Source organism: Trachinotus anak, unplaced genomic scaffold (genome assembly GCF_046630095.1).
Source record: "Trachinotus anak isolate AG129_WGS33_773 ecotype Australia unplaced genomic scaffold, CSIRO_AGI_Tana_v1 ptg000012l, whole genome shotgun sequence".
NCBI lineage: Eukaryota > Metazoa > Chordata > Actinopteri > Carangiformes > Carangidae > Trachinotus > Trachinotus anak.
The window spans coordinates 22,931,666-22,958,676 of record NW_027273863.1 but is presented as its reverse complement, the minus strand read 5'-3'; the positions used below and the strand labels follow the sequence as shown (position 1 = coordinate 22,958,676).

At 41.2% G+C, this 27,011-nt stretch overlaps 1 protein-coding gene across 2 annotated transcripts in view; it reads right to left on the bottom strand.

Annotated features, from left to right (window-relative positions):
* Positions 1-711: 711 nt before the first annotated feature.
* gnal2 (guanine nucleotide binding protein (G protein), alpha activating activity polypeptide, olfactory type 2) overlaps positions 712-27,011 on the bottom strand; it is a 47,074-nt gene continuing 20,774 nt past the window's right edge. For both annotated transcript variants that reach the window (XM_071491356.1, XM_071491357.1), the window contains exons 6-12: positions 9,633-9,687; positions 9,446-9,519; positions 7,161-7,219; positions 5,851-5,971; positions 4,708-4,838; positions 4,549-4,616; positions 712-3,279 (exon numbers count right to left, since the gene is read on the bottom strand). In XM_071491356.1, the coding sequence (XP_071347457.1) occupies positions 3,133-3,279; positions 4,549-4,616; positions 4,708-4,838; positions 5,851-5,971; positions 7,161-7,219; positions 9,446-9,519; positions 9,633-9,687 (655 nt within the window). In that variant the 3' untranslated portion in view covers positions 712-3,132. The remainder of the gene's footprint in view (positions 3,280-4,548; positions 4,617-4,707; positions 4,839-5,850; positions 5,972-7,160; positions 7,220-9,445; positions 9,520-9,632; positions 9,688-27,011) is intronic.

The following is a 27,011-nucleotide window of genomic DNA, read 5'->3' as shown; positions in this document are numbered from 1 at the left end:
GACCATGAAAACAGAGCAGCTAAAAGCATTTCAGCCATTATTCATTTTACTATCTACTCCTGTGCTTTTCCTACTGTCACAAGTTAAACTGGCTTCAGTTCGCTGACTGAATTCAACCTGAGTTGTGTTGGTGTTGGTGTGCAGAGCCACTAAATCTGAATAAACAAACTGTGTATCATGATATCTCAATATTATGGCTTAAAGAATCTGATGCAACACAATAAAGATACAATCTAATGCAACAGTCCTGCAGTAAATCCTGCCTTCGTGAAGGGTACGCTGTTCTGCTTTTGTTCAAACTTGTAGAGAGGTGTTGATTCAATTGTATGATCATTTAAGAGGTGCTGATATTTTCTAGGGTTGGCTAAATAACAGAAACACCTGTCCTCATAGCACAACACAACTAAACAGCACCACAAACTACGTCCTCATGCAGTCGAATCAACAACCTCCCCGATAAAGTTTCAACAGAAACTGAGCAGCGTAACCTTCATGAACCTTCAAGGAGCGTCGTATCAGATTGCACTATTTTTAGCTCAGTGTACCTAACAAACTGGCAAATTAGCAGATGAATCCCTTCATATAAATGCCACTGCAGCACCACAGAGGGAAAAATTAAAATAAAATAACCAAAAAGACACAAAAAAAAAACCAAACAAACAAACAAAACACCTCATCGGTAACAAATCTGGACACAACTGGACACCAAGATGGAAATAAAGCAAAGTCCTCTAATGTGCCTCTTTATTTAAAGAAAATAAAAATGTCATTTAATCATCCTCCCAGGCCAAACAAGGTTTTTGCACCTCCAGTCAGTTCACTCTCTTTTGGGGATAGACGTGTACTGTAGCAGAAGAAAAGGCTGATGCTGTTTGTACAAGGAGAAGAGCTTGTCTTGTTGGGTGCTGCTCACACATTCATAGTGCCTGTGCCATTGGGTATGGCTCCAAAGGACCAAAGAATTACTAATATTGCACGCTCTCATTTATTCATCTCCATTCTAAACATGCTTTCCTATGTGTGTATGTATACATATTTACCGTATACATACATAGGTATGTACACCTAGGCACACACATAATTAAACATGTATAATTGTACATATATATTTATATAGACCTATAAATTTACATGTACATACATTTATAAAATTTTACACACAACGCACATTCGCCCTCAAACACACACACACACAATGCGTCTGTGAGTCTATGTTTGTTTTATGTACACATGCGCACAGGCACGCACATCAGTACAGATCTCAGACACACTTCATATCGAAAAAACGTTGGTTCCTATTAAAACAACACCAGGTTGCAATTTGGACACTTTCAATGAATTTCCAATGTTTGTTTAAAGCTGTGAAATTCAAAAAAAATAATTATAATAAAATAAAATAAAAGGAGGAAAAATAAAACCAATAGAAGAAAAACCAAAAAAAAAAAAAGGCATGGCGCTGCAACATCTGGTCTTCACTGCAGGTAAGTGGTTAATTTGCATAATGTATACAGGTTTTTAGGATTTTTTCCCTATTTTTTATTTTTTACTAAACAGCATTTCCTTTTTTTTTTTTTATAAACCAGAAAAAACTAAACTCTACAGAGAAAGTCCCCTACCCGCAGTCTTCCGCTGCCGATAGAGTTTGACATCAAGCTGTACAGCGCAGTCGAAAACATACTTACATCTGAGCTCATTTACAGGTACAGCCATAATCAAGGCACAAAGATCTACAAGTAGATTTGTTTTTCTTTCAATTAAGTTGTACAAAATAATATTACATTTTACAGTCTGTACAGGATAATTCAACCTTGCACAGTGTACAAGTTAACAAAAAAACAAAACAAAAAAAAAGAAAAAAAGAAAAAAAAAAGAACAATACATTTTTCTCTCCCCTCCCACCCCACCCTCCCCTCCCATCAGTATCTCTAAGCTAAAAGGATGGTTTGTGTGAAAAAAAAAAAAAAAAAAAAGGAGGCAGGTCCGAGTCCGTGGAGGCAGCAGGGCTAAGGTGCAGAGAGCTCAGTCCCCTTTCCTTCATTTAAATCCTTCTACCTGTCGTCGTATTTTACGTCGTATAATCTTTCGCTCCACATGTCTCTTGGCTGCTCGGTCCACCTTCTGCAGCTCGGCAAGCTAACATCGTGACAGGGTAATAAATATTGTGATGCTACATTGTGTGTATGCTTCCTCTGGAGAAAAAACAACAACAACAACAACAACAACAAAAAAAAAAAAAAAAAAAAAAAAAAAAGTTATTCAGGAACCTGATGCAAAGTGCATTTATCTCTTCATCCACTCGGTTTCCCCTCCGTCCTCTCCGCTTTCTCCAGCGTCCAGTCGTCTTCCACGCAGAGAGAAGAAGAAGCAGGTTGGAGGGGGTGACGGGGCAAAAAAAAAAAAAAAAAAAAATCTGGGCCAAAGGTCAAGGTGGTGATGCCAGCTTTTAACCGGCAGGTGACAAACAAACAAACAAACAAACAAACAAACAAACAAACAAACAAACACACACACACACACTCGCTCACATGGCATTCCTCCTAGTCTTCATTACAAACACACACACACACACACACACACACACACTGCCTCTACACTGAGGTCCTGCAGGTGTGTTTTAATGTATCCACACCCACCAGTTCAGGTCCGATGACAAAAGCCAAAAAACAGAAGGACATGAAGGGGCAAAAAAAAAAAAAAAAAAGGAGGTAGCCCAAGGCTTAGTGGAATGACAAAAATCAAGGCATTCAAAAGGAAGGAGTAAAAGAAAAAGAGAAAAAAATAAAAATAGAAGCGGCACGCATTAACTTTGTTCCCCAACCTTCCTTTTACATTGGTGAAATGGGGATGAATCTGTCTCAGAGAAAGAAAAAAAAAAAGAAGTACAAAAAGCTAAGAAGTTAAGAAGAGGAAGAGGATTTGACACACTTCAGTAGTACTTCATAGTCCTCGACAGGAGGGGTGGTCAGGGGTTGTTGAGGGTTTCTTTGGGGGGAGGAGAAGGGTGGAGAATTTTCGGGGTGAGGAGGAAGAGGAGGAGGAGGAGCAGGAGGAAGGAGGAGGAGGAGGAAGGGTTCGTCAAGGATGCAGAATGGTGAAGAAAAAACACAGAAGGCTGACGGCGGCGGTCTCCCATCACAAGAGTTCGTACTGCCGCAGGTGCATTCTCTGGATGATGTCCCGGCAGTCGTTGAACACCCGCCGGATGTTCTCTGTGTCCACGGCACAGGTGAAGTGGGGGTAGCAGTAGTGTCTGCCGTCGCCGCTCGCAGTGCTGATCCGCTGGGGGGCACAGAGACCAGACACGGATTAAGTGGGGGGAGGGGTCACTCAATCTCTGATATGACCAGGAGCCGAGGCTCAAGATCCTCTGGTGCTTCATTTAAAACCCTGACGGCTGTGTCTGAAATCACTACCTCATTCACTCATTCACTCATTCACCACTCCCCCAAAACAGACACTTGACAGTTCACACAATAGTCAGCAGTAAACTGCAGTTTTGGACACTTTCTAATCATCGTCATCATCATTTTGCATCATCAATTAGCGTGCGTGTAATTTAGTAAACAGAGTGGACTGTATCGTATCTTTATTTTATGCACTTTGTACTAACTACAATAAAACTACCGTATTTTCCGGACTATAAGGCGCACTTAAAAGCCTTTAATTTTCTCAAAAAACGACCAAAATCCAGAGCGCCTTATATATGGATTAATTCTGGTTGTGCTTACTGACCTCGAAGCGATTTTGTGTGGTACACGGCGCTCACGGCGCTCTGTCAAAATGTTTCAGTACGACTTTGGTAAACTACAAAGCCACACCGCTTGCAGCATTACGGCTATCGTAGTCAGGAGCGTCGCGGAGTAATACATACTGTGCTTCACCATAATATTACGGTGTGTGTGTACAAGGACCTATAAGGAGTTATTGTGAATACGCTGACGTTTGATTTAGCGGTATCAGACTGTGTTTTTTTTACGTGTTACAACTGAACAAGGTTGGGAGTTATTGTGAATACGCTCATTAACGTTTGAACAATGTTGAGAGTTATTGTGAACGCGTTTAATAAAGTTTGACTGACTTATCTGACTGTTTTGTTTCGCTTAATGCGCCTTATAGTCTGGTGCGCTTTATATATGAAAAAAGTTCGAAAAATCAACCATTCATTGACAGTGCGCCTTATAATCCAGTGCGCCCTATAGTGAGGAAAATACGGTACTAATAATACAGTATTAATATAAATGATGATGTGATTTAAGCATCAAAGTTTCTCCTTGATCTTGGAAACAGTATCAGGATATATGTAACTTTCATGAAATGTCAAAGCAGACATTAGTTACTAAGTTAATAATTGGACCTTGAGTTCAGATTATTTATTGTTCACTGTATAGAATGTATTAATCAGCAGAGGAGGTTCATAAAATGCACAGGTGGATATATTTGGCTTGAATCCAGCAGATGAGAACTGAGTCATGAATTAACAGGACGAGGCTGTTCATGGCTGGACACTCATTAACTTCAGCTCACTTCAAACAGTCCAGATATACTCACAAGAAACTCATCTCGGATGAAGAACTTAGCTCTCGTCACTCTCGGGTCCTCGCCAGGTTCAGGAGTTGCTGAGGGAACAAACACTTGGACAGTTAACACGGATTGATGTCATATGGTTAAACACTGTAAAGGGAGGTGTGTGTTCGGAGGGGCACAAACCTTCATTTGGTATGGTGTAGCGAGCATATTCAGGGAAGTAGTCTTCAATTTTGGATTTTCCAGCTAATACTTTCTCAGCCAGCATGTCCTGCTTGTTCAGGAATAATATGACCGATATAGTGCGTAACCATCTGAAAGACAAATTCACAAACACCATTAGAGGAGAAACAGCAGCACTGCATGCAGAGGGTGTAACAACAGGCATCATGGCTCCCTATAACAACAAGCTGTTAGAATTTAGACATGTATGTGTGTGGTCTGATCTGGACTGATGAACAACTGGTCCTCTGAACATCAGTTAGGTTTCTGATGACTTTTTAACATTTTTCCATGAACTGTTCCTTTCAATTAAAGTTACACACATATATATTTAAGACAAATATCAGAATTTGGTCAACGCTGTCGTCCACAGGATCTGCAAGAATATGAATCTTAAAAAATGCAAGAATTAATCCAAATAATTTCTTGCAACTATCAACAATGGGAGATCAATTTCTTCCTTTTTCATGAGAAATGTTTCCTTCTAATCAGTTTTTGCATCAAACATATCCTCCAAGTCGTGTTACAGCAGCTTTTTAGTTAGTGCTTTTTTTTTTTTTTTTTTTTAAACAGACAATCAGTAGCAAACAGGTTGAGATGAAGTTACTTCTTAAAACGGCCTCTTCTGTCCAAAATGAAATATCTCAGTCTTTGGGAATCTCATCATCTAAAACGTATCCTAAGATTAACTACATATTTTCCCATGATGAATCATTCTTTTCACATGACCAGAGGATGCGGGAATGATTAGCAGCGATATGCCCTCGCAGTCTCTCAACAACACTGCTGCTGATGTATCAAGCGGTTTGTTTTAGAGAGTTTTAGAGATTACATTTGCTTTATTGATGAAATTCTGCCTCATTGAAGTTTTATTCTTTATTTAAACACTAGGACATGTCTTGAGAAGTGAACTTAAATCGCTGGAGTTAAGGTTGAATTAAAACTAAAAAACAGAAATAAACTCCATGGCACCACCTGGATGTTTGAGGTGAAGCTTCACAGATAAACACTAACAAAGCAGAAAGTGAGACAGCAGGAATGACACAGCAGAAAAAGCCTGAAATCCTCCGCCCAGCTCAACCTTCTCTCATGTTTCTGTCTCACCTGTTGTTCCAAATACTGCGGAAGAGGTCCAGGGCTTCCCGTAGCCTGTTGGTGTTATTGTCTTCCCTTATTACCATGTTGTAGCTGCTGCTGGCCACCACAAAGATGATAGCAGTGACGTCTAAAAGGAAGAGGACAGGTTCTACATCAGGGTCTGTATTTATCAAACTGCTACAAGCTCAATTTTACACTTCGGTCCCACATTTTTACACCTGCTCACAAAGTTAGGAATAAAAACTATTTATCAAACTTCTTTTGACTTAAAAATGCTCTGAAAGTTAGGAGATCGTTGAGCGGGTTCCTGGAAGTCCCCAGCAAAAAGGGAAAGAATATAATTCACTAAATTTCATCCATAAGTAAGACAGTGACAGACTCTATGACTATCTTTGTCATGGGTTTCAAACACTTTCTCTAATAAAACATCTAAAAGAAAAAATCTTATCAGATGGGGGTCCGTGGTCTAATTTGTGTCAGTTTAGGGTCCCTGGTGTGGAAAAGTTTGAGAACCACTGCTCTAAAGGTCCAACATGAAACAAGCTGGACACACCTCGGTTTTCTGTCCCATTAATTATAATAATAGTACAAAGAATGAGAATAAGAATGAATATAAAAATAGGAACACCACCAGCAAACCACTTTTTCTTTTTGGTATTCATCAGTGGTGCAAACAAACAACCAAAAATCTGACACTGACCTTATTTACATACCTCATCTACCAACAGCAGAATCAGGCTTTTGTTTCCATTTCAGCCAATTTTCTATGATTTCATCATTTCATTTACAGTTTATATTAATACATTATAAGTATATTAGATATCACACATTATTAATATATACATAGTATGATAAATATATTAGATGGTCCCCATGTCATTTATTCTTTGAAGATTTCACACAAGTTCCTAAACTTTTTATGAAATTTGAATTATATCCTGCAGACAAACTAACCACTGAAACTGGAAAGATTTTATTTTAAGGATGTACAATATGACAGCTGTAGGGACAATCCACAGTACATCTCTGATTGGCTATTCCTTTGCTGAGCATGCATGTCATCAGTGTCACTCGAGAACTGCACTTGGCTGTAAGTAGAAGTAAGTCACTTGATAAATGTGTCTAAATAATCAAGAGCAGCTGTTCTACGTCCAACATGTGTGTAGAAATGACCCTCAGGTAAGAGACGAGGTGATGCTGAAGCTGAAGCTGGCAGGAAATACTTAAAGCCAGACGAGGTGTGAAGGGAGGAGGCGGCGTTGTTGGTCGAGGATGCACAGTGTGACTATCTGAGGAGAAGAGGCTGAGAGACTCACCGTTAAAGCACTGGATCCATTTTCTCCTTTCATCTCTCTGGCCCCCAACATCAAACATGCTGTGGAGGAGAAAAATACTGGGTCAGACTCAGACACAACAACACACTCGCTGCTGCCCTCTTGTGGTCACAGAGTCCATGCCTCTGCTGGGACGGGACTGAGGCCGTCAGGTACATATTGTACTGTAGCTGGCTGGCCTGAGAACCTTTACACACCACGTTTATTTTAATGACTATTCACATAAAGACACGTTTATTTAGATCAACACCAAAGATCTGTTCTCTGTCTCGAGCCAAATCAGCTCCTGACCTCAGGTCTGGTTTGCGAACAGAGATTCTCGATCTTAATGGACCCAGTCTGGACACATGAATAAATCCATTAATGAATAAATAATATGAAGAAGAGCAGTATTTGCACAGACCCGGTACCCTGCGTGACCCTGGCTGGATGTTTGGGAGTCATCACAGATGAATAATGTAAAACGCACCCCCCAAAGGGAAGTGGCTTCCCAGAGCTTTTTTATCAATCATTCGGGATGATATAATTTGATACAAAGGCCTGTTTCAGATGGTAGAATAAGTCTGTTGTGTCTGCAACTGCGGAAATGGGTCAGCTCATGTGACATCATCAAGGCAGTTACGGAACATCTACTCGAACTTTTATCGGCAGCTCTTATAACTGCAACCAGCGGTCAATACGTTTGAGCTGGCTCAGTCCACCACAGACGATTCATTTGAGATTTTAGACGAGCGTCACAGTTTTGAGTTTCAGTCTGCACATTAAATCCTTACATTCATGCGGCCCAGCTGTTGACGCACACGTGTTTTCATACAAGACTCCACCTGCCTGCCTTTCCCGCCAGTAGAATCACCTGACCTGCATCCTCCTCCCTACTCACCTTCTCCTCATTCCCTCATTAGCTCACTTGTTTATATATGTACCAAACCGTATACCTGGTCATGCCTTTTTGGATTTTGCTTACTTGGACTTTTGTATCCTTGTTAGTTTTCTCCCCCTAAGTTAAGTCTCTTTTCTCTCTCATCTGTCTCCTGAGTCATGTTCTCGGGTCCCTTTCTTGAACTGTGACAGCTGACGTTCTTTCCCGCCTCAGCTTCCAGCTGCTGAGCAGGTTTGGCTTCAGTGTTTTGTACAAAAAGGACAAACTGCTGTTGCGGGACACAAACTTATGACATTTCAGGCTCTTAACACGAGGCCAAAGTAAATATAGTAATAACACCCAAGAGGGCATTCTTAAAACTGGGATTATTGGTGCATCAGTGATGCAATACGGAGGTACTGAGAAGTGTTTTAAAAAAGGAAAATCATTCGCAGAAACTAGGAAACGCCTGGAGAGCCTCCTTTTTAGGACTGGGAGACAAGAGTTCGGACAAGTTGCTGCATAAGAATGAACGTCATGCCGGATGTGGACTGAAAACAGAAAAACTTTTGTGGGGCATGACTGCTTTTTCCTTTTCTTTTTATGTGTAAAAATAATTGTAGAAGCACACTGACATGATTTCCATGTGGGAGTTATTTATGGCGTTATTTGTTCTGCAGGGTTTCTGAAGTGTTGACCAAGTAAAATTAGGACTTTTAAAGGCATTTTTAATACCACATACAACGTGATTTAATACTTGTTTCACAATCATGATGAGCAAAGTATGAAAGGCCTCAAAGTCATTTTGTCAGTGTTTCCCAGCTGTGTATAACAATAATCTCTAAAATCATTAAACATGACCCAGAACTTCATGAGCAACAAAACATGGAGAGAAGAATTTATTGATTAATAAAGACTAATCTGTTTAAGGCCTGGACATGAATGTCATGTACAGTAAGGTCTGGAACAATAGTGCTGGAGATCATCTTGCAAGTTTTTGCTAAAGATCAATGACAGAAACATTTTATAAATAACTGAACTGCTGACGGCTTTTTACATTAGACCTGCAGACATTTTGATTGTCTGTCTTGTTTGTGCGTTTGGGTGGGAATAAAACACATTATTTTATCTGAGTTACAGTCCAGACGTTAGATTTCAGAATAAAAATCAAAAGTCACAAAAAGTATTTGCTCCAAAACTGCTTGTTTTTTGAGTTTGCATTTACATGATACATTTATTTGGCGGCCTCATTTTTCAAAAGTGTTGATCTGCTTGGTTATCTGGATGGATGGAGCCTTTCTTTTAACTAGGTCAGAAAAAAAGTTAAATAACCAAAAAATAAACTAGAAGCAAACATGTCTTTATCGTGTGTGCTTTACATCCCAGTAAAAGTTGAGCAGAGACTTACTGAAAGTTCACTTTGTCTACTTGGAACCTCGTCTCGAAAATCCCTGAAGTTAACACTCGGCAGCGTAACAGGTCCTGTGAAACATGGGAACAGAGGAGAGATCCAGTTATGGAGGGAAATTACAAAAAGCAATGTTTAGGGGGTGATTTGCAGATTTTATACCAAGCAGATGAACAGGAGGACTGACCTGGTCCGTTGGTGTGTAGTCGCTCTGTCTTACAGAGTCAATTCTGTCCAGGAAACTGCAAAGAGAAAGAGAACAAACTCAGATTTTGCACTAAGGTATATCTATTTTTATAGGCTGCAGGAACAACAAAGTTATTAAGATTCAACTACATAAAAAATGTAACATCACTACATAAGAAAACTAGGAAATAAATGACACTTGTCTCCATTAATACTGATTCCACAACAGTCAAAACCAAACCGGAAGCAGTGAGCAACAGCTCATCTCACAGAAAAACCCAAAGACACTTTCATGCTAAACCAATCCACAAACAAATCAATCATTTATATCAATACATCCATTAACTGCAACTGTAACACAAATCTTCAAATCTGATCACAACAAAAATGTGACGTCACAAATCCATCTCTTGTCCTGCACCAGTCTGTAATGAATATTTAGTTCATGTTCTTGTGAGCCGGAGCGAATGCTGCAAGAGGCAGCCGCCATGTCTGACTCCCCGTAGAGGCCCAACAGGCCGGTGTTAAGAAAGATGGTTACCACAAGAGGGCAGGGCTGCTCAGTCTGAGCTATTTTGGTCTGTCTCTAGCCAGAGTGATTACATAAGGCAGTTATTGTGGAGGTTAGACAGCTTGCTGTTGCCGTCTCTTCACTACTGAGAGAGCATGTGCAGCGGTGGTAGCGGTAGCGGTAGCAGCAGCAGCAGCAGCAGCAGCAGCAGCTGGGCCTCTCTGCAGCACAGCAGGCAGGCTCAAGACACCGAGGCTGGGGACACGCGGTTACTCAGGCCCCTGGATGGTCTGGATCACGCCATGAAAAGACCCCAACAAGGCCAGTGTAAAGGGCTGTAACGCATCTAGGCCACACCAAAGATTGTGTTAATACACTGCTGAGGAAAAAGCACTTAGAAAGGTATTTGATGTGACTGGTTATGTAGACATCAATAAAGGAGTCCTTTCACATTCAATAGGTCTCTTCAGTGCAGATTAGGCATTTGGCTTTCCTTAACTGACTTCATGTGGGGGCAACAGTGGACCACACCGGGGTTAGAAATTAACTGGGGCTCAAAGTAAAAATACCTCTGAAGATACTGGTGGTATGAAAGTGTTTGCCAGCATCAATCAGGGATGTGAAGACCTCTCTCTTACAGGTGAATGTGTTTATCGATTAGTGGATCAACAGAAAATTATGCAGCAAAAAAAAAAAAAAGATTTAAGATTTAGTTTTTCATTGTCTGTAAATGTAAATAGATTATGTTTGGGTTTTGTTTGTTTTTGACAAATCAAGGTATGTGAATACGTCGGGCTTTGGGAAATTGTGATGGGTATTTTCAACAAGTTGTGAGTTTCAGGCCACTGTTGCCCTGGATTATTCCTCAATTAAACCCAAAATAGGAAAATAAGGAACAGGGAACAGTCCAGATCAAAGCCGTGTTAGTGACCTGGCAACAATACTGTTAAAGGAAAATGAAGAAAAGTACAACAGAGACACAGGTGCTGAGAGTAAGTTCAGTGAAAGATACAGCAGAGGAAAAGAAGGTGCGTCTTCTTGAGGAGAAGTTGGTGGGTGACTCTGGTATGTAGGACACAAATGTGGACCAAACAGCCCACTGCATCTCACCATCCCTCATTTTTCACCCAAACCGTCTGCAGCTTCAAGATGCCACAAGACAACACAGCCTGACTGCGGCAATCAAGAAACCTGACGCACAAAGGATTAGTACTCAGGGTGGACTGGGTTTCTGGATGGCTTCAGCCTGGGAGAGTTGTCAGTTCATGTTCAACCCAGACCTTAAAAAAGGAGCCCACCTCACACCCCCATCTGGGATGACATGACTGAGAATGAATGCTCCATTATGAAGCATTAGATAACAGAGACACCACTCATGTGCTCTGACAACAATGTTTTCATCACAGCGACTTTATTTCTGCCTCACACAGTCCACACAAAAGAAGAAGTAAGGCTATTTCTGAAAGAGCACTCGACTTTCTCACACAGAGTTCATGTTCATGTGCGGCAGATGCAGCTGTACTGGATCTCCAGACACAACACGCAGTCAGGGGAAAGGAAAGGAGCATTTCATAAATGTTCAGTGCTCTTTGAATCCTTTTTATTGACCTGTTGGTGAGTTGTTGAGTTCTTGAACTGTCACAAAAATAGAAAGTGCATGCCAAGTGTTACCACATCCTTAAGAGAGGATCTAAAAATTGCTCATTTATTATTTTAGTACACTATGTGATTATTAACCAGAGGAGATGCATGTGCTAAGTCATCTCCACAGGCTGATCAGAGGTCTGATCTATTATGTCAGATTTCCACAATTCTTTTCTGGCTACAGAGGAGGCCTGACCTTTGAACAGTTGTTACTGATGGACCTGAACTTTAACCTCTCTACAGACACTGAACACCTGAGCCTGAAGCTTAAACACACCCAGGCTCTGTAAAATGTTTTTTTTTTGTGGAACAGGAGCTTCTATTTTTATTTACTTTTTAATTTTTTAATTTTATTTGTATCCTGTGGCCTTGTCAAGTTGTGGGACTTAGATTGAAGTTTGAGTTCCTGGTCATCAATAATTTTAAAAGTAAAAGTATAAAAAATTTCACACGACAGAATCAAAGATTAGAGAAAAGTTAGAAAAATAAAGACATACACAGAATATTTATATGAGAGTTAAGTTTTTTTGTCTGATTTCTTACCCAGGATATCGTCTTTAGAGCTGCAACTGATTGATTAGTCAGTTGACAGAAAAATTATCAACTATTTTGATAGTTGACTATTTGTTTTCATACAAAAAGAGATGCAGATTTCAGCCTCTCATATGATGAAGAATGTGCTGTTTGTATCAATATGAACCAAATATTCTCATTTGGAGATGTCAGCTCCGGCTCTGTAAAGTTGTGATGGGCATTTTTTTTTACATTTCATAGACTAAATGATTTATGAAATATGATCCACTGATTAATCAATAATGAATGTGATAATTTGTTGCAACCTTCATCTCGTTAACTCACTTGTTGGCTTCCCAACATCCAGGTTAGCAACCGCAGCTGATGTAAACAATGCAGCTTTCCAAAATGTTTTACGGAGAAAAATGTTTGTTCTTCATCACATTAGGAATGCAACTAAAACTAAAACATCTGCTGATTATTTCTTTGATGTATTGTTTAATCAATAAACTCTATAAAATAAAAAAAAATAATAAATAGTTACCACATATTCCTAAAACCAATATTGATCATCACATGAGACAAAAAAGGCAGCAAATTCTCACAACTGAGAAATCAACCCATGCTGACATGCTGAACTGATGTTTCATCAATAACCATATTAGGTGCTCATTTTTTCTCTGATGAACTAAACAGTTCACCATCTTTTGTTTCTTTGTTTATAAAATATACAGAGTGTTTGACTGTTTTAATGTGAAATGAACAGTGTTTGTTTAAAGAGGATGTGCAAGTTTTCTTTCTAAGCAGAGACTAAAACACACATCTGGAATCAGCACCATGCAGAGGTGTAGTGTGTCTCAGCTCTGCAGTCGCACAACGAGCTGGTTCAAGAGATGCACTTAGAATAAAATCACACAATTAATGGCATCTATTTTTTTCAATTAGATCTTCTCTGGAACCAAGATGAACGCAACCAGCAGACCCATCAGACTGTGTTTGAAAAGACACAACATAGAGTTTCACACACACTCATCTCTCCTGAGCAGACACAGACACGTATTCACACACAAAAACAGGCAAAAACCTCCAAAAACCTCCAGCTTTTACCCCATCACTCCAACAATGTGGGAGTATTTTTAGTAAGCCTTCCTTGCAGAAACCTAGCTAGGTTATAATTACTGAGCGCTTTGTGACTGCCATGTGACAGAAGTACTATTGGTAGAGCTCTGGAGAGCCAAATATAGTCCTTGTACCCAGCAAGCAAAAAAAAAAAGAACAAGGGTCCTGGATCCAGGAAAAACACCGTAAAAGATAACATTGATTAGCGAGTGTCCAGATAATGCCTTATCAAAGGTTTAGTGCAGTTTTCAGTAACTCCAGCTGTTCTGGTCGAGTGCTACGAGTAAATGAGCTGCGTGTCAGGTCCAAGGAAATCTGTGGTTTGTGCTGGTTTCTCTTTAGTTTCCTCCCAGAACTGTTTCCACATCATTATGTGATGTGGTCATTCTGGGTAAATTAGTGGATTTGAGAAATCAAAGGCCAGTGGTTTTTCACTCTGCTCTTAGTATGGCTACTGTACCTACATGGAATATTGAGACTTATTATTTGTTATGAATTTGCCTTTGTTTTTCCCTCTTTAAAGTCTGTTTGCAACCATCAAACCACATTAATCCAGCTGTAATTTCTCACTTTTCTTTTTCTCCTCACACACTGACCTCACCACATCAAGAGGCCTTTTACTATTCCATGACAGTCTGTTCTGAATTGGCAGGTTAAATTTAAAAAGTCCACTACTATCTTGTCTATTACAGTCCCTCTCTCTCTGTCTGCGGGGCTGGGTTGTCTCTGTATTTAGCCAAAACACATTGTACTCGTCCTGCGGGCCAGTCTGTGTTGCTATGTATAGGCTTTGTTGTGGACAGTATCACTTGACTTGGCCTGGTCTTTCTGTGTTGTTGGCCTCATCTTTCCATAAAACACAGACACGGGCATGACTACACACACAAACACACACCAATATGTTGAGGGACAGTTGATGCTGGGGTGCCTCAGGCCTCAGCCCCCACGTGGTTGAGGTCACATGTTGCTGCCCATTGAGCAGGAAAGGGGGTAGAGGGAAGATGGTGGTGGTGGTGATGGTGCTGGAGAGGCGGAGGTATTGAAACGCTTCATGCCGGGGCTCGGGGACATAGGTCACCCAGCTCACAGGGGCTTCTTCCTGAACCAGAGCACCGATACAATGCTCTTGCACCAGGTCGCTCAGAGAGCCACAACAAACAAACAAACAAACAAACAAACAAACAAACAAACAAACAGGCCTAAATACAAATAAGGCTACAAACAAGATAAAGTAGCCAACTGGCAAAACACTCAGATTTGTGCCAGAGTAAAGTGAATGTATCATGACAGCATGTGTCTGAAGACAAAGAGCCACTAGTGAACATGTAGAAGAGGGGAAAAAAAGACAGTGAAAAGTTGCAGCAATGCTGGAGTAAAGGCTGGAAAAAAGTCCCCTCCAACAGTCAGTCAACCTTCACACCAACCAGCAGCACCCGGCCTCATGTGCTCATTTGATAATTGGGTTGACTTTTTACAAATAGTGGACCATCTTTAATTAGCAGAGCAGAGGATCCGATCAATAGTTTCCATATTTTGAGCCGCCCAGGCCAGCATAATGGACTTTCACTTTAGTCTCCAACTGACTGGTGACAGCGCTTTGAAACTCTCTGCTGGACACAGCAGCGGCACCATCACACTGCTGAAGCTTTATTTCAATGTGTCAGTTTACAAACATACCAATGCATCTTTTTCTGTTCCATATATCAAGCAAGGATTCATGACATTTATGTGGAATAAATTGGGAGAATAAAAGCAGCATGAGCAGCAATTTTAAACCACACCTAAAGTGACTCAAAGTTCATTTACTGGACATCGAGAGCAAATGGCATCACTGTTCTGACCACACAAACAAATGATGTCTGGGAAATGTAAAAAGCAGAAAGATGACAGTCACAGCAATGACTGTTCATCACTAAACATGACAGTCTGGAGCTGAAACTAACAGTCACTTCCATTATCAGTCAATTATTGCCTTGATTATAACATTTATTATTTTGTCAAGTCAAGGAAATTTTATTTTTCATTATTTTCAAAGTAACATATTCTTCCCAACCCAAAGATATTGAATTTACTATGATATTAGACAGAGATAATTAACAAATTATCCTCATATTAGAGCAGCTGGAAACAGCAAATGTTTGGTATTTTCCCGCTCATACAAATTATGAAAACTTTGCCGATGAATCAATTATTTGACTAATCCTTTCAGCTCGTTTGGATCATTCCTCAAATGATTTGCCTGTCAAACTGTAATCTAATATCTCAGCTTGAAAACTTTTCCTTCATGCTTCATCTGTCTTCCCCTGCTACACCACCCAGTATCCGAGCAAAACCGGCAGCACAGACACAGCTCGTCACGTAACGCGGACTGTCGGAGGTATTGAGCTGGTGCAGCACACGCGGCCACGTGCAGCAGGACCAACTGAAGGTGGAGCTGTGCAGGATCCTGGTCACCTGGTGGAAAGATCTGAGCCGGGGTTCAACTCATCCATCCAAACAGGAACACTGTGCAGTTTGGGAGATGGATCTGAAACTAGACAAATCCATCAACGGCTCAGTGGGTACTTCCTAAATATAGGAGCAAGAACGGAGACACTCCTGAAAGTCAAACCAAAACTTGTGTAAACAAAAGTGCCTGCTTTATCTCAAGGCCGCCAATTCGCCTTCCAGGGCCGCATCAAGTCATGGTTTTGAAAGGTGTTGTATAAAAATGTAAAATACATTGTAATGCCCTTTTGTCTCTGTTCAGTGTCTACGTGGACCATTACATTACCTCTGCTTAAAATAGACTCAGCCCCCAAATTCAGTGTTTGAGCCACAGTGGGGACTCGGGCCTGAACCGTGTCCCATGTGGAGCTCCTGACTTACAGTTCTCGCAGTGAAATTGACTTATGGGTTTCTCTAAATAATATTGAAGCCCAACATCGATATACTATCTGTCAGCTACTGAATTAGTCTGTGCCAAAAATAGAAAACCAAGTAAAAATAGTCTAATCAACACTATCGAGCAGGTTTCTATTCTCTCGCCCGCAAACAACCGCAGCCTCCATGTCAAATTAGTTGTTCCGCCAGGAAGTCAACCGGTGACCCAGTGAAAATGAGCTTTTCCTCTTTTCCCCTAATCAAAACTCAATACCCAACGACTAATATCAGGCATGGGAGTCTACTGTATCAGTGTAGATTGCATAAGCCTGAACCAAGCTGTGCAGGCTCAAGTGGCTGGTGATTAGAAATCAACCATAAACTACACAGGAGGATAGAAATCCTCAGTAAAAACAAGTTTGTTTGTTTGTTTCCTTCTTTTTTCTTTTAAATCTGATTTTAAGATTGAAAACATGTAGATTCTATGGATGAAATTCAGTCAGATCTGGAGCCATGAAGGCCTCAGTGCTGTTTGTGTAGTTCACCAACAGGCCTCCGGGTGGCATCCCTTCGCTCCTGCTGCACACAGCCTCTCTTCCACACTGACCCTGCCTGCTTTTAGCAGCTGGGTTCCCATGGCAACCCCAGTCAGTCCATACCACTCCTCCCTCTCTCTCTCTCTCCCTCTCTCTCTATCCCCCTGTCTCTTCCTAAGCCAGGCTGCACTTGTATCCTTCCATTCCCAGACTCTCCCATACATCAACACAAAGCAGAGCCATGCTCTGTGCTAGCTTTCTACACTGTACGTGTGTTACTGAGTGTGTGTGTGTGTGTGTTTGTGTGTGCGTGTGTGTGTGTGTGTGTGTGTGTGCGGTGGGAGGGCACAGCACATTTAGGCTTATGAAGACAGATTATTTTGGAGAGTGTCACCGTTTTCAAGCACACAACCAAAGAGAAGTCTCACTGTCAGAGAGGGGAGGACTGGGATGTGTAGTGTGCAGCATGTAAAGAGACACAGAGTTATTGAATTCTGTCACAACCTGGCAGACGCCGTGTCAGTGGTGATAAATTAGATGCACAGGGTTATATGAGTTGAGGGCTGAGCTGTGGGGATAATTGATAAGGATGTTACAAGTCACAGAGCAGTCAATAGAAGTCCCGTGAGATGGGCCAGGCTGCAGTAATACACACCGGAAAATGACCCTTTATGGCCAAGTGGTAACTGTTGTGATGTTGTGATGGTGTTGTAACAACCCAAATCAAAAACTCACAGGAGCTTAAAATGCAGCTAGTGTGCATGAAGTTATTTTACTCTGTCGTTTCTGTGATAGCAGCAGATCAGGGGAAATGGACTTGAAGTGATTTGATGTGTTGGTGATTAGTGGGCTACAGAGTAATGAGTGTGCAGTGTCATTACAGGGTCAGAGGACCCACACGGGTACTGCGGATTATTTCAGAGGTTCAATGTAAAATAATATTAATCAGATTGCTGTTCAGTAACATGAGATCCTTTGCTTTCATCTCCACTTCATGAATATACTGGACTAGAGCTGAAACAATTCACTGATAAATCGATTAGTTGGTCAACACAGAGATATGAATCGTCAACTGTTCTGATAAACTGATTCACTGTTTAAGTCATTTTTCAAGCAAAAATGCCAAACATACTATGGTTGTGCATCTTTTCTTTGTCTTATGTGATACTAAGTTGAATATCTTTAGGTTTTGCTCTTTTATTCTGACAATACTGAGCTTTGGCCTTTTGATTCCAGGATATGATGGGCATTTTCATAATTTTCTAATTTTTTTAGAGCAAAAGTATCAACTGAATAACTGAGAAAGTACTGGGTAGATTAATTGATAATAAAAATAATCATTAGCTACAGATCTACACTGGAGTAGAAATAGCAGAATTAATGCAACATATACATGGTACAAGTTTATTTGATAGCAAAATGCTAGTGGAAGCCAATGAAAGCATAATTAGTATTAGCATCCACTAATACAACAACTGTTTTGTGTCTGGTGTGTGTCTATGAAAACACAAGGTGACAACAGTGTATATAGGTTGCAGGTTTACAGATATATGGGGTCTTTAAAATATCAGAAAAGAATGAAAAATGCTCATCTTAGTGGTCAAAGTGATGTTATCACATTGCTTTTTTTTTTGTCTGACCATCACTCAAAAGAACCACAAAGGCATTCAAAGAGGAACTGGATACTTATGTTGTCGGGACACTTTAAGATACAGATGGACCAGTATTTATTTGGTGGTCATCAGTACTGACTGAATCCCAGGTTAAGAATCCCTCCCACAATAACTCATCCAACCTGAACCGCTGAACCGTGGCTTGTGCTGGAGCCGGATGTTTACTTAAGTTAGCCTCCGAGCTACCTCCTTCAGGCTAGCCTGATGAAAAAGCCAACAGCTCAATCTGTCTAGGAAAACAAACCATCTTGACAGAAAAATATAAAAGGTTTCTATAAATAGATCCGTGCTCCATGCCCCCCCCCCCCTTCCACCACATTCCACAGGAGGTGAAAGTTGAGGCTTGTTTGACTAGTGGCTGAGGTGGAGGGAGACCTTTTGCCTGGGTGTGGCTGGACACTGCTAACTGCTAGCCCTTATGCTAGCCAGGCCCTCAGGCTACACAACGTACAGAGCTACAGTACACACAGCCAGGCCAAACATACACAGAGGGGTCTGCAATTAACTGTGATACAAAAACATGCTACTGTCAACGGCAAACGCACGTGGTCATGTGCTTTCTGGTGGATTTAGCGTGGCTCCAAGTCTGCTGTTGCTCACACTGATAGCAAACAGGGAGGGAGTGAGGAGCTGGGAGCCCCTGTCATGATTAGACAGCAAAATGTCTCCTCGTGTGTCAAATCCCGCTTTGATCAATTCAGCTCCCCCCTCTCTGTCTCTAACAGTGGAAGAAACGGTTGAGCTGTGTGTGTGTGTGTGTGTGCGTGGAGTAGGGGGAGACAGAGCGAGCAGGGAAGCATATGGGTGCATTCATACACTCGTGATGATTTGTTTATGTCAGGGCATTAAGAGAAGAGAAGGTATGGCCAGCCAGTGCGTAGTCGCTCTCTCTCTCGCTCTCTCTCTCTCTCTCTCTCACACACACACAGACACACACACAAAACCAACACAGAGGCGTTTTGTGTCTCACCTTCTGCTACTGACCTTCCCTTTGTTTACAGCGCATTGCCGGGATACTCCCTTTGATTCGGCTGCGCACACGTGACCCTCCGCCAGTTTCTGCTCTGCAGTGCTGCTGCTAAAAATAGCCTCAGCTTGCCCTGGCTCCACAGCTAGTTTACATAAGCTCTAAGGGGGGTGGGGGGTGGAAGGGGAGGGGGAGAAAAGGGAGCGACAGAGGGGGAGAGAGGAGGAGGAGGGGGGGCCTCAGTGAAGAGAGAGAGAGGGAGAGAGGAGGAGGAGGAGGAGGGGGTCTATGGACGACCATTCCACAATCTCTGAGCAGGGAACCTGCAGCGCCACTGCTGTCCTCCAGCAGTCTGTGCCTTTACACTCCTGGTCAACAGCAGGGTGTGTATGTGTGTGTGAGAGAGAGAGAGAGAGAGAGAGAGAGAGAGAGAGAGAGAGAGAGAGAGAGAGAGAGAGAGAGAGAGAGAGAGAGAGAGAGGTATGTATGTGTGTGTGTGTGTGTGTGTGTGTGTGTGTGTAGTCAGCACACAGTAACAGACTCGCAGATATCCGCCATTCACCAGCCGCACTCTGTGTCTCTGTCTGTCCTTTAAAATGGACGCACATTTTAACCCAAAAATAAAAATCTATTTATAGCTACAATTCTCCCTCTTTAAGTGGAACATAAATTCCCATTTTCCTCTGCAACACCACAACACTAACAATTAACACAAACCTACAAACAAACTAAACATAACACAATTTTTGCTAATTTGATTTTTAGTTTCTCACTCATTTTAATGTAGATTTACATTTTGAATACACTCCCCTGAACGTATATCTTTTTCCATCCATGGAGCAGTGCTGTCTTTCTAATGTAATCCAACCCATTGACTAACTAAATACAGTCTGTCAGAGCCTCTGGTCTCTAGAAACAAAATAAAAACACACTGGCAGTGTAGCTAATCTTGTGACATGTAGCATGCTATGCTGAGCAGCTTTAGGCTCTCTTAACTGTTTCCAAAAGCCCGGGCAGGCGGGGAACATTCAACACCCCACATCTACAACTTCTGCAACATCCAGGGCACTTTCAAACACTTCACTAATGGACAGAAAAAGCCATTAACAGTTACAGTAACACTGAATCTCAGGCCCCGCTGTTCAACTTGAGGATGTTAAATGTTTAAATGATGCCCTGTCTGGAAAGGGTTTACACACACACACACACACACACTTTGAAAAAGACTTCATATAGGGAAAGACATGTGTTCTCATGTGTTCTGCAACATCCTCTCTGCTGTCGCTTTCTGGCCTCAAGAGAGGACTGAATAGACAGACTGAGAGGGAGAGAGAGAGCAAGAGGGACAGGGTGGAGAGAGAGAGAGAGAGAGAGAGAGAGAGAGAGAGAGTCAGTCCCACAGGGGGCTCTAACAACCTTAAGGACAGTGGTTTGTGTAGATGGAGTCCCACTGAGCTTCCAGTAGATCAGATTCTACAGTTCAGCTCAAAACCACTCCTTCCTCTTCCTCAGAAATCATGCACACAAACACACAACTACACACTCACAGATATATTCAAACACACACACAAACACACACACACTTCCATAGTGCCCCCTTTGATTATTTCTCAGTCAGCTGACAGCAGGGTCATCTGATTTAAACAAGTGACACAAAGGTTTTTGTTAATCTGGATTAAGGCTCTTTAAGATTCTTTTTATGAATAAAGTGTTTTGTTTTGTTTGTTTTTTACAATTAGTGTAGTTTTAATTATGATCACAATTCTACTACAGTAAACATTTATGTTAACATAATTTGTTCTCTTGTTAAAAGGCTAAAAGCACAGACACAGAATTAAACTGATATAGATAAAGACATTCAATTAGCTGAACTGAAACCATTTAGGTTATTTTTAAGAGTTTGTTTACTGGAAGTGGCTAAAGCACTCAACAGCTATAAGATATGGATATACCTATGGATATGGATATATCTATAAAAAATAGATAAGCATTATCAGTTAGACATGCATTTAAAAGCACTTTTCTAAATAAAAACGGTGCTGTTTCATAATCTTTTTTTTAATCCAACATAAGGATACACTTTTACTGAATGGTTTTAATTTTATTCTTCGTAGCACTGTTGAACTTTGTGGACAAAGTTGGTTGTGTGGCTGCCTCATCCATCATTTTTGCCTTTTTTGGACCAGAATTAATAATCCAGTAAAAATTCTCAATTGTTTTTGTTTTTGCCTCCTCTCCACACATGTCCATCACTGAGCTAACATTAAAGTTAGCATCATAGACCCTACATCAAAGCCCTAAAGTGGACAAAACAATGCAGTCCATGAAGGTTTAACACAATTTCAAATGCTGCTCTGGCTGCAGTGAGACAAACATCCCATCGGAAAATCCATTCCTCATGCATTAAAAATAACTTGATAACCAATCTGAAAAAGTTATTACGTTGAAATATAAACGCACAGATCAGTTCAGACATGTTAAGAAACACCCAGAGCTCAGGAGATGGTCCCAATCTGCCTCATCCCCTGGTGTTGTGTTTGTACATCAAATCAGCTATTGGTGACAGAAAAAAGCAGCGGTGACATGCAGCCGGTGTATAAATATCGCTCTCTCGGGCTCTTCCGTGAACAGAAGAGGCTCCTTATTGAGGAGAGCCACTGTTTGCGAAGCGTAGCCCTTCTGTCTCTGTAGGCCCTTCAGGGGCCAGGGCTGGCTGACAATGCCGGCCATTCTTAGCACTTTACTGCCCCAGATGACTGTGTCAGTGGCCCCCAGGCTGGTGACAGAGTCCCGTGACCAGCACTACACCCCAGCCCCAGCCCCAGCCTCAGCCTAGGCCAAGAACCAGACCCAGCCTCAGCTATGTCTATCCACAACCCAGTCCCATCTCCAGCCCTGCTGCAGTCTTGTCTCGTCCCAGCCGTAGCATAGGTCTCCATCCAGGACCGTCTACACAGAACTACACCTTCTCTTTGGAAAAACTTCAGTGATGCCATGAGTGTCATTCAGCATGAAACTCACTCATCTTTTTAAGTTTAAATGCTTAAAGCCCAGAGAAGAGCAGATGAAGACTGGTTCAATTTATTTAAAACACAATGTAACTGTCATCTGTCAGTTAATGGAAATAAATTCCCTCCTCTGACAGGGTGGAGTCTTTACAATCTGTATTTTACAGCTGTAACAATTAGTTAATACTACGAATTACTTAAAAACTTTTGGTAATTGATTAATTATTGACACTGAAGTCATTTTTTAAGCAAAAATCTCCAAACTTCATTTCTGAACTCTGGTTCCAGGTTTTACAATGTGAAGATTCGCTGCTTTTCTATTTTATATCATTATGAATTGGACATCTTTCTGTTGTGGAGCATTGGTTAGAGGAAACAACACATTTGAAGATGTCACTTTCAGCACTGACAAACTGTGGATTGACATTTAATTAGTACTATATTAATACTGTAATTTCACAAAACATTTTGGCATGACTTGTAACATTAAAGGATGAAAGCAAACAATAAGATGATCATTAAAACAACTTTATAGCACATTCTGGACTGACTCTACTTCAGATGTCCAAACTGCTCAAAGGTGCAGGGTTGTGCATGTGAAAAAGTTGCCACTGCAGTTCCAGCAGCAGTCAGGAGGACATGTTGTTGTGATATTTAATATTCCCATTTACCAATCCACCCTGAACAGCCAACACTTTTCCTCATTTGATCTGATCTTTGCCTCTTCTATATAATCCTCATTAGGATTAATGTATGTCTCATCTGTTTTGTATTCATGTGTGTATTTTTGCGTGTGTGCGGTGTGTAGAAAGACGTGATCAAGGTTCAGTCTAGATGGATTTTTGGCAATTAATAACTGTAGAAGGCTTTAGTTAGTGAAATACAGAGGGATGGTCATTTGATCTGAAAAAACAAGAACATAAAAAAAGTATACGTGACATTTGGGTAAGGCTAGCAGGGCTGCAACTAACAATTATATTTATTATCAATTCATCTGCCACTTATTCTCTTTTGTCTGAACAGTGGTCCAAAATCCAAAGATATTCAGTTCACCAAGAAAAGCGTATTAATTATCAAAATAGCTGCAGACTACTCTTCTGTCAATTAACTTATCAACTAGTCAAATCACTGTTACAGCTCTAATGTATGAAAAGCCAAGTTCATCATATAACAGTGAATCCAGGTTAAATTCAATCACAAGTTGGCAAATTAAAAGTTTCCGTCCAGTATCACTTATTTCATGCTGCCAAACACTGAAAGCATGTTGGTAAACTACAATGACCACAATGCATTGTGTCTTAGGCAAAAACATATGCTGTTTCCTAAATAGTCAGTCAGGCCTTGGTTGTCCAAAAAAATAAATAATTAAAACATTTTTTTTGTGTCATCTAAAGTAAACTGCAGCCCCATCACACTCCTGTGCCTAACCCAGCATCAGCTCTATCTCTGTCCCACGCCTCGTTCTGGTTGCAGGAATAAACCCCAGCTGTATCGCCCAGCTGTTTCATAGCCTCATTTCTTCAGCTACATTTCCCAACTCCAGCTCCAGCACCATCTCCATCCGGGGCAGCTCTCCTCTGGCCAGGTCCCCGCTGCTGCAGCCTGGCATCCCAGCCACAGAGAGAGAGCTTCACCCCAGCCCAAACAGCATCTAATGCTGTTAACAATCATCCACTGTAGTTAGAAATACCTTTAGTTTATGAGCTGTGTCATGAATTGTGTCTAGGGAACTGGTACACAAACTCACTACAGAAAAAAAAAAACAAAAAAAAAACAAAAACAAAAAAAAAAAAACAGAAAAAGCGAGAGGCCTGGGATGATTTGCGTGTGAAAAAGTGTTTGATTTTGCCGTTGACACATCCAAGGCATTGCAATGGAACCATCCCACTGCAGCTGAAAATAGCTCATAATCAATCAACTGGCAGACACATATCTGTGCTCTTAAAACGTATAAATGTGCAATGCAGAGGGCGGATCAATGGGTGACAGGATTCCAAAAGCATCGATATGGACATGCTCTTTGGCATAACAAGCACTCGCCATCGGCCCATACTTGTTTCCTGTGCCTTTGTCCAATGGGACGTCCAGCATTGGGCCTGCTGGAAAAAAAAAAATTCTGCCAGTGGAGCAAGGTCTGTGAAGGACAACACAGATAAAATGGCAGGGGTATATAATCTGACTTCACTAAAATATAAATGCAACACACAGCTATATCAGACCAAAATTTCTTCCCCTTTGATCTGATTTCATGACAGTGTATCTACTGTCTCAGAGTGTTAGCATGTTAGGTTGCTGCCTGCCAATCTGTTCCTCCCACAACCAGCAACATGTAGGCCAACTTCCTCTTTAATTCACTCTCAGTGTGACTGAAAGCACTGTTATCACATTTGTGATCCAAGACATGGCTTGCTACACAAACACAAGTCTGTGGAAGTTCAATACATGAAATGAGAGAGCGCAGATGCAGAGGACAAAAACAAAAGATGAAACGACAACTTCCTGGACTCACAATAGGATTATAAGAGGAAGGTGGGATGAGATCAGACCATTATAGTCAATCATGTCTTTTCTTCATGTCACAACAAAACATTCACCAAACAATATTCACTCCAAAACCCTGCCTGAACCAAAATATATGAACTCTGCTCCTTTACTTTCAACCCAGTTGGCTGCTGAGACCGTCTGCCAGTGTTTCACTACTTCCAGGATAGTGGCCGAGAACAGTGGTCATAACAACAATAGGGGTGTGTGTATGTGTGCGTGCGTGCGTATGTGTGTGTGTGTGTGTGTGTTGGGGGAGGGGGGGGGGAGGGGGGGGTCCTTTACACACAGACAGGTCTGCTGCCATGTAGGACAGAGTATCTATGAATGTCCTCAATCCAAAGAGTTCATACAGAGGTTAAAACTGAGAGAGGAAGTAAGTGAGAGGCCATGTAGTCTGACAAATTCCAGATATCAATCAAACACAAGACACTGACAATGGAGGCATGTTGTGGATGTTTCTACAGAACAAAATGAATTGCAAATGTGAAACCTGATCTTTCCTGATCAGAAAAAATATATAATGGCAGGTATTGAGATGCTTGGTCTTTCCTCTACTCTTTCAAGATTTTTAATGTTTTTTTTTCTGGTAAACTCACAGCACTAAATCACACATGCCCTCAAGAAAGAGCGACTGATCAACAAAACACAATAACTATCATCCAACTTAACTGCTATTCAAGTAGGAAAAACACAAAACATCTGGACTTAAAATCGCAGTTTGTACATTTCTACACGAAACCACATGACACTGTAACTTATTATCACTATTTATCTAACTTTACACACCACTAAAATTATGATTTACTGTCCAAACATACAACTGCTCACCAGCTGTTAACCAATCAGGAGCAGCAATGTAACAGCCAGATGGACGAGAGCATGAAGAGCAGGAGAAGGGGGGAAAAAATATAATATATATATATATATAATATAATATAAAAGAGGAGAAGACTGAAAACGGAGAGGATAACTAGGACTTAAAAGTAATAATTAAGCATCAGTCATTTGGCAGTATTTTTTGATTGAGAGGAACAAGATGCTGCCCTTTACGACATAAGCGCAGTCAGAGGAGTGCAGGAAGCATAGCGACCAATTTCAAAACCAATATACAGAAAAGTCACATAAACCGGTAAACCAGCAGCACTCAATTTAAATACTGTGTGCTGTCTTCATTTCTCTCTGTTAATGTTTACTCATGTCACAGGACAGCTGTATTTTCAGTGCTTCAGACGGTTGCACGCCTCTGTGGTTTTAATTTTTACAATGTACAGTATAGTTTCTTATTTCAGCCTTCAGAGGAGCGGTGCATTCACAGAGTTGTAAAAGATTTTAAATTTTATGATACCTCAAGATTATGGAATACTAACTTATATAAACACAAGATGCTTTTTTTTAACATATTGTGCAGTCATACCACACACAAACACAGACAGAGCAGAAAAGACAAACACAGGCCCTGGACTGTAACAGCTCCACCTTACAGATTCATGTGACTCTCCAACCATCACCTGACTATCTCTCTCCTTTCTATGGAAGCTGCTTTCAGGCAGGGCAACCAGGGAAGACTTCACCCAAAGTCTAATTTATGTTCATGGAACGGAAGATATTCAGGAAAAGAGCACAGAGACGGGTTGTCTATGTGCTATACCATCTTTAAACCATCTCAGCTCTACACCCATGTAACATGGGCTCACAAATCGCTGACAACGAGACAATATCCCCAGTCACTGATAAAGTGTGCCTTTGACCGAACCCGGGGAGATAAAGGGAGCCAACCTTTGGGATGGGAGGGGACAATTTCCAGCGGGCTGCACTCCTAAGTCTGTACCATGTGCATGTCCTCATATTTACATGTGAATCCAGAGGTGAGTCAGAGAGGAAGCAGAAGGAGAGCACTGTAATCAGTGAATCACTTTGCATATCCAAACTTCCTTTTACAGGCAACAGAGGGGCCCTCTGCTGTGGACAACCAGCACCCTACGGTGGCCCAAGGTACTGTAGGA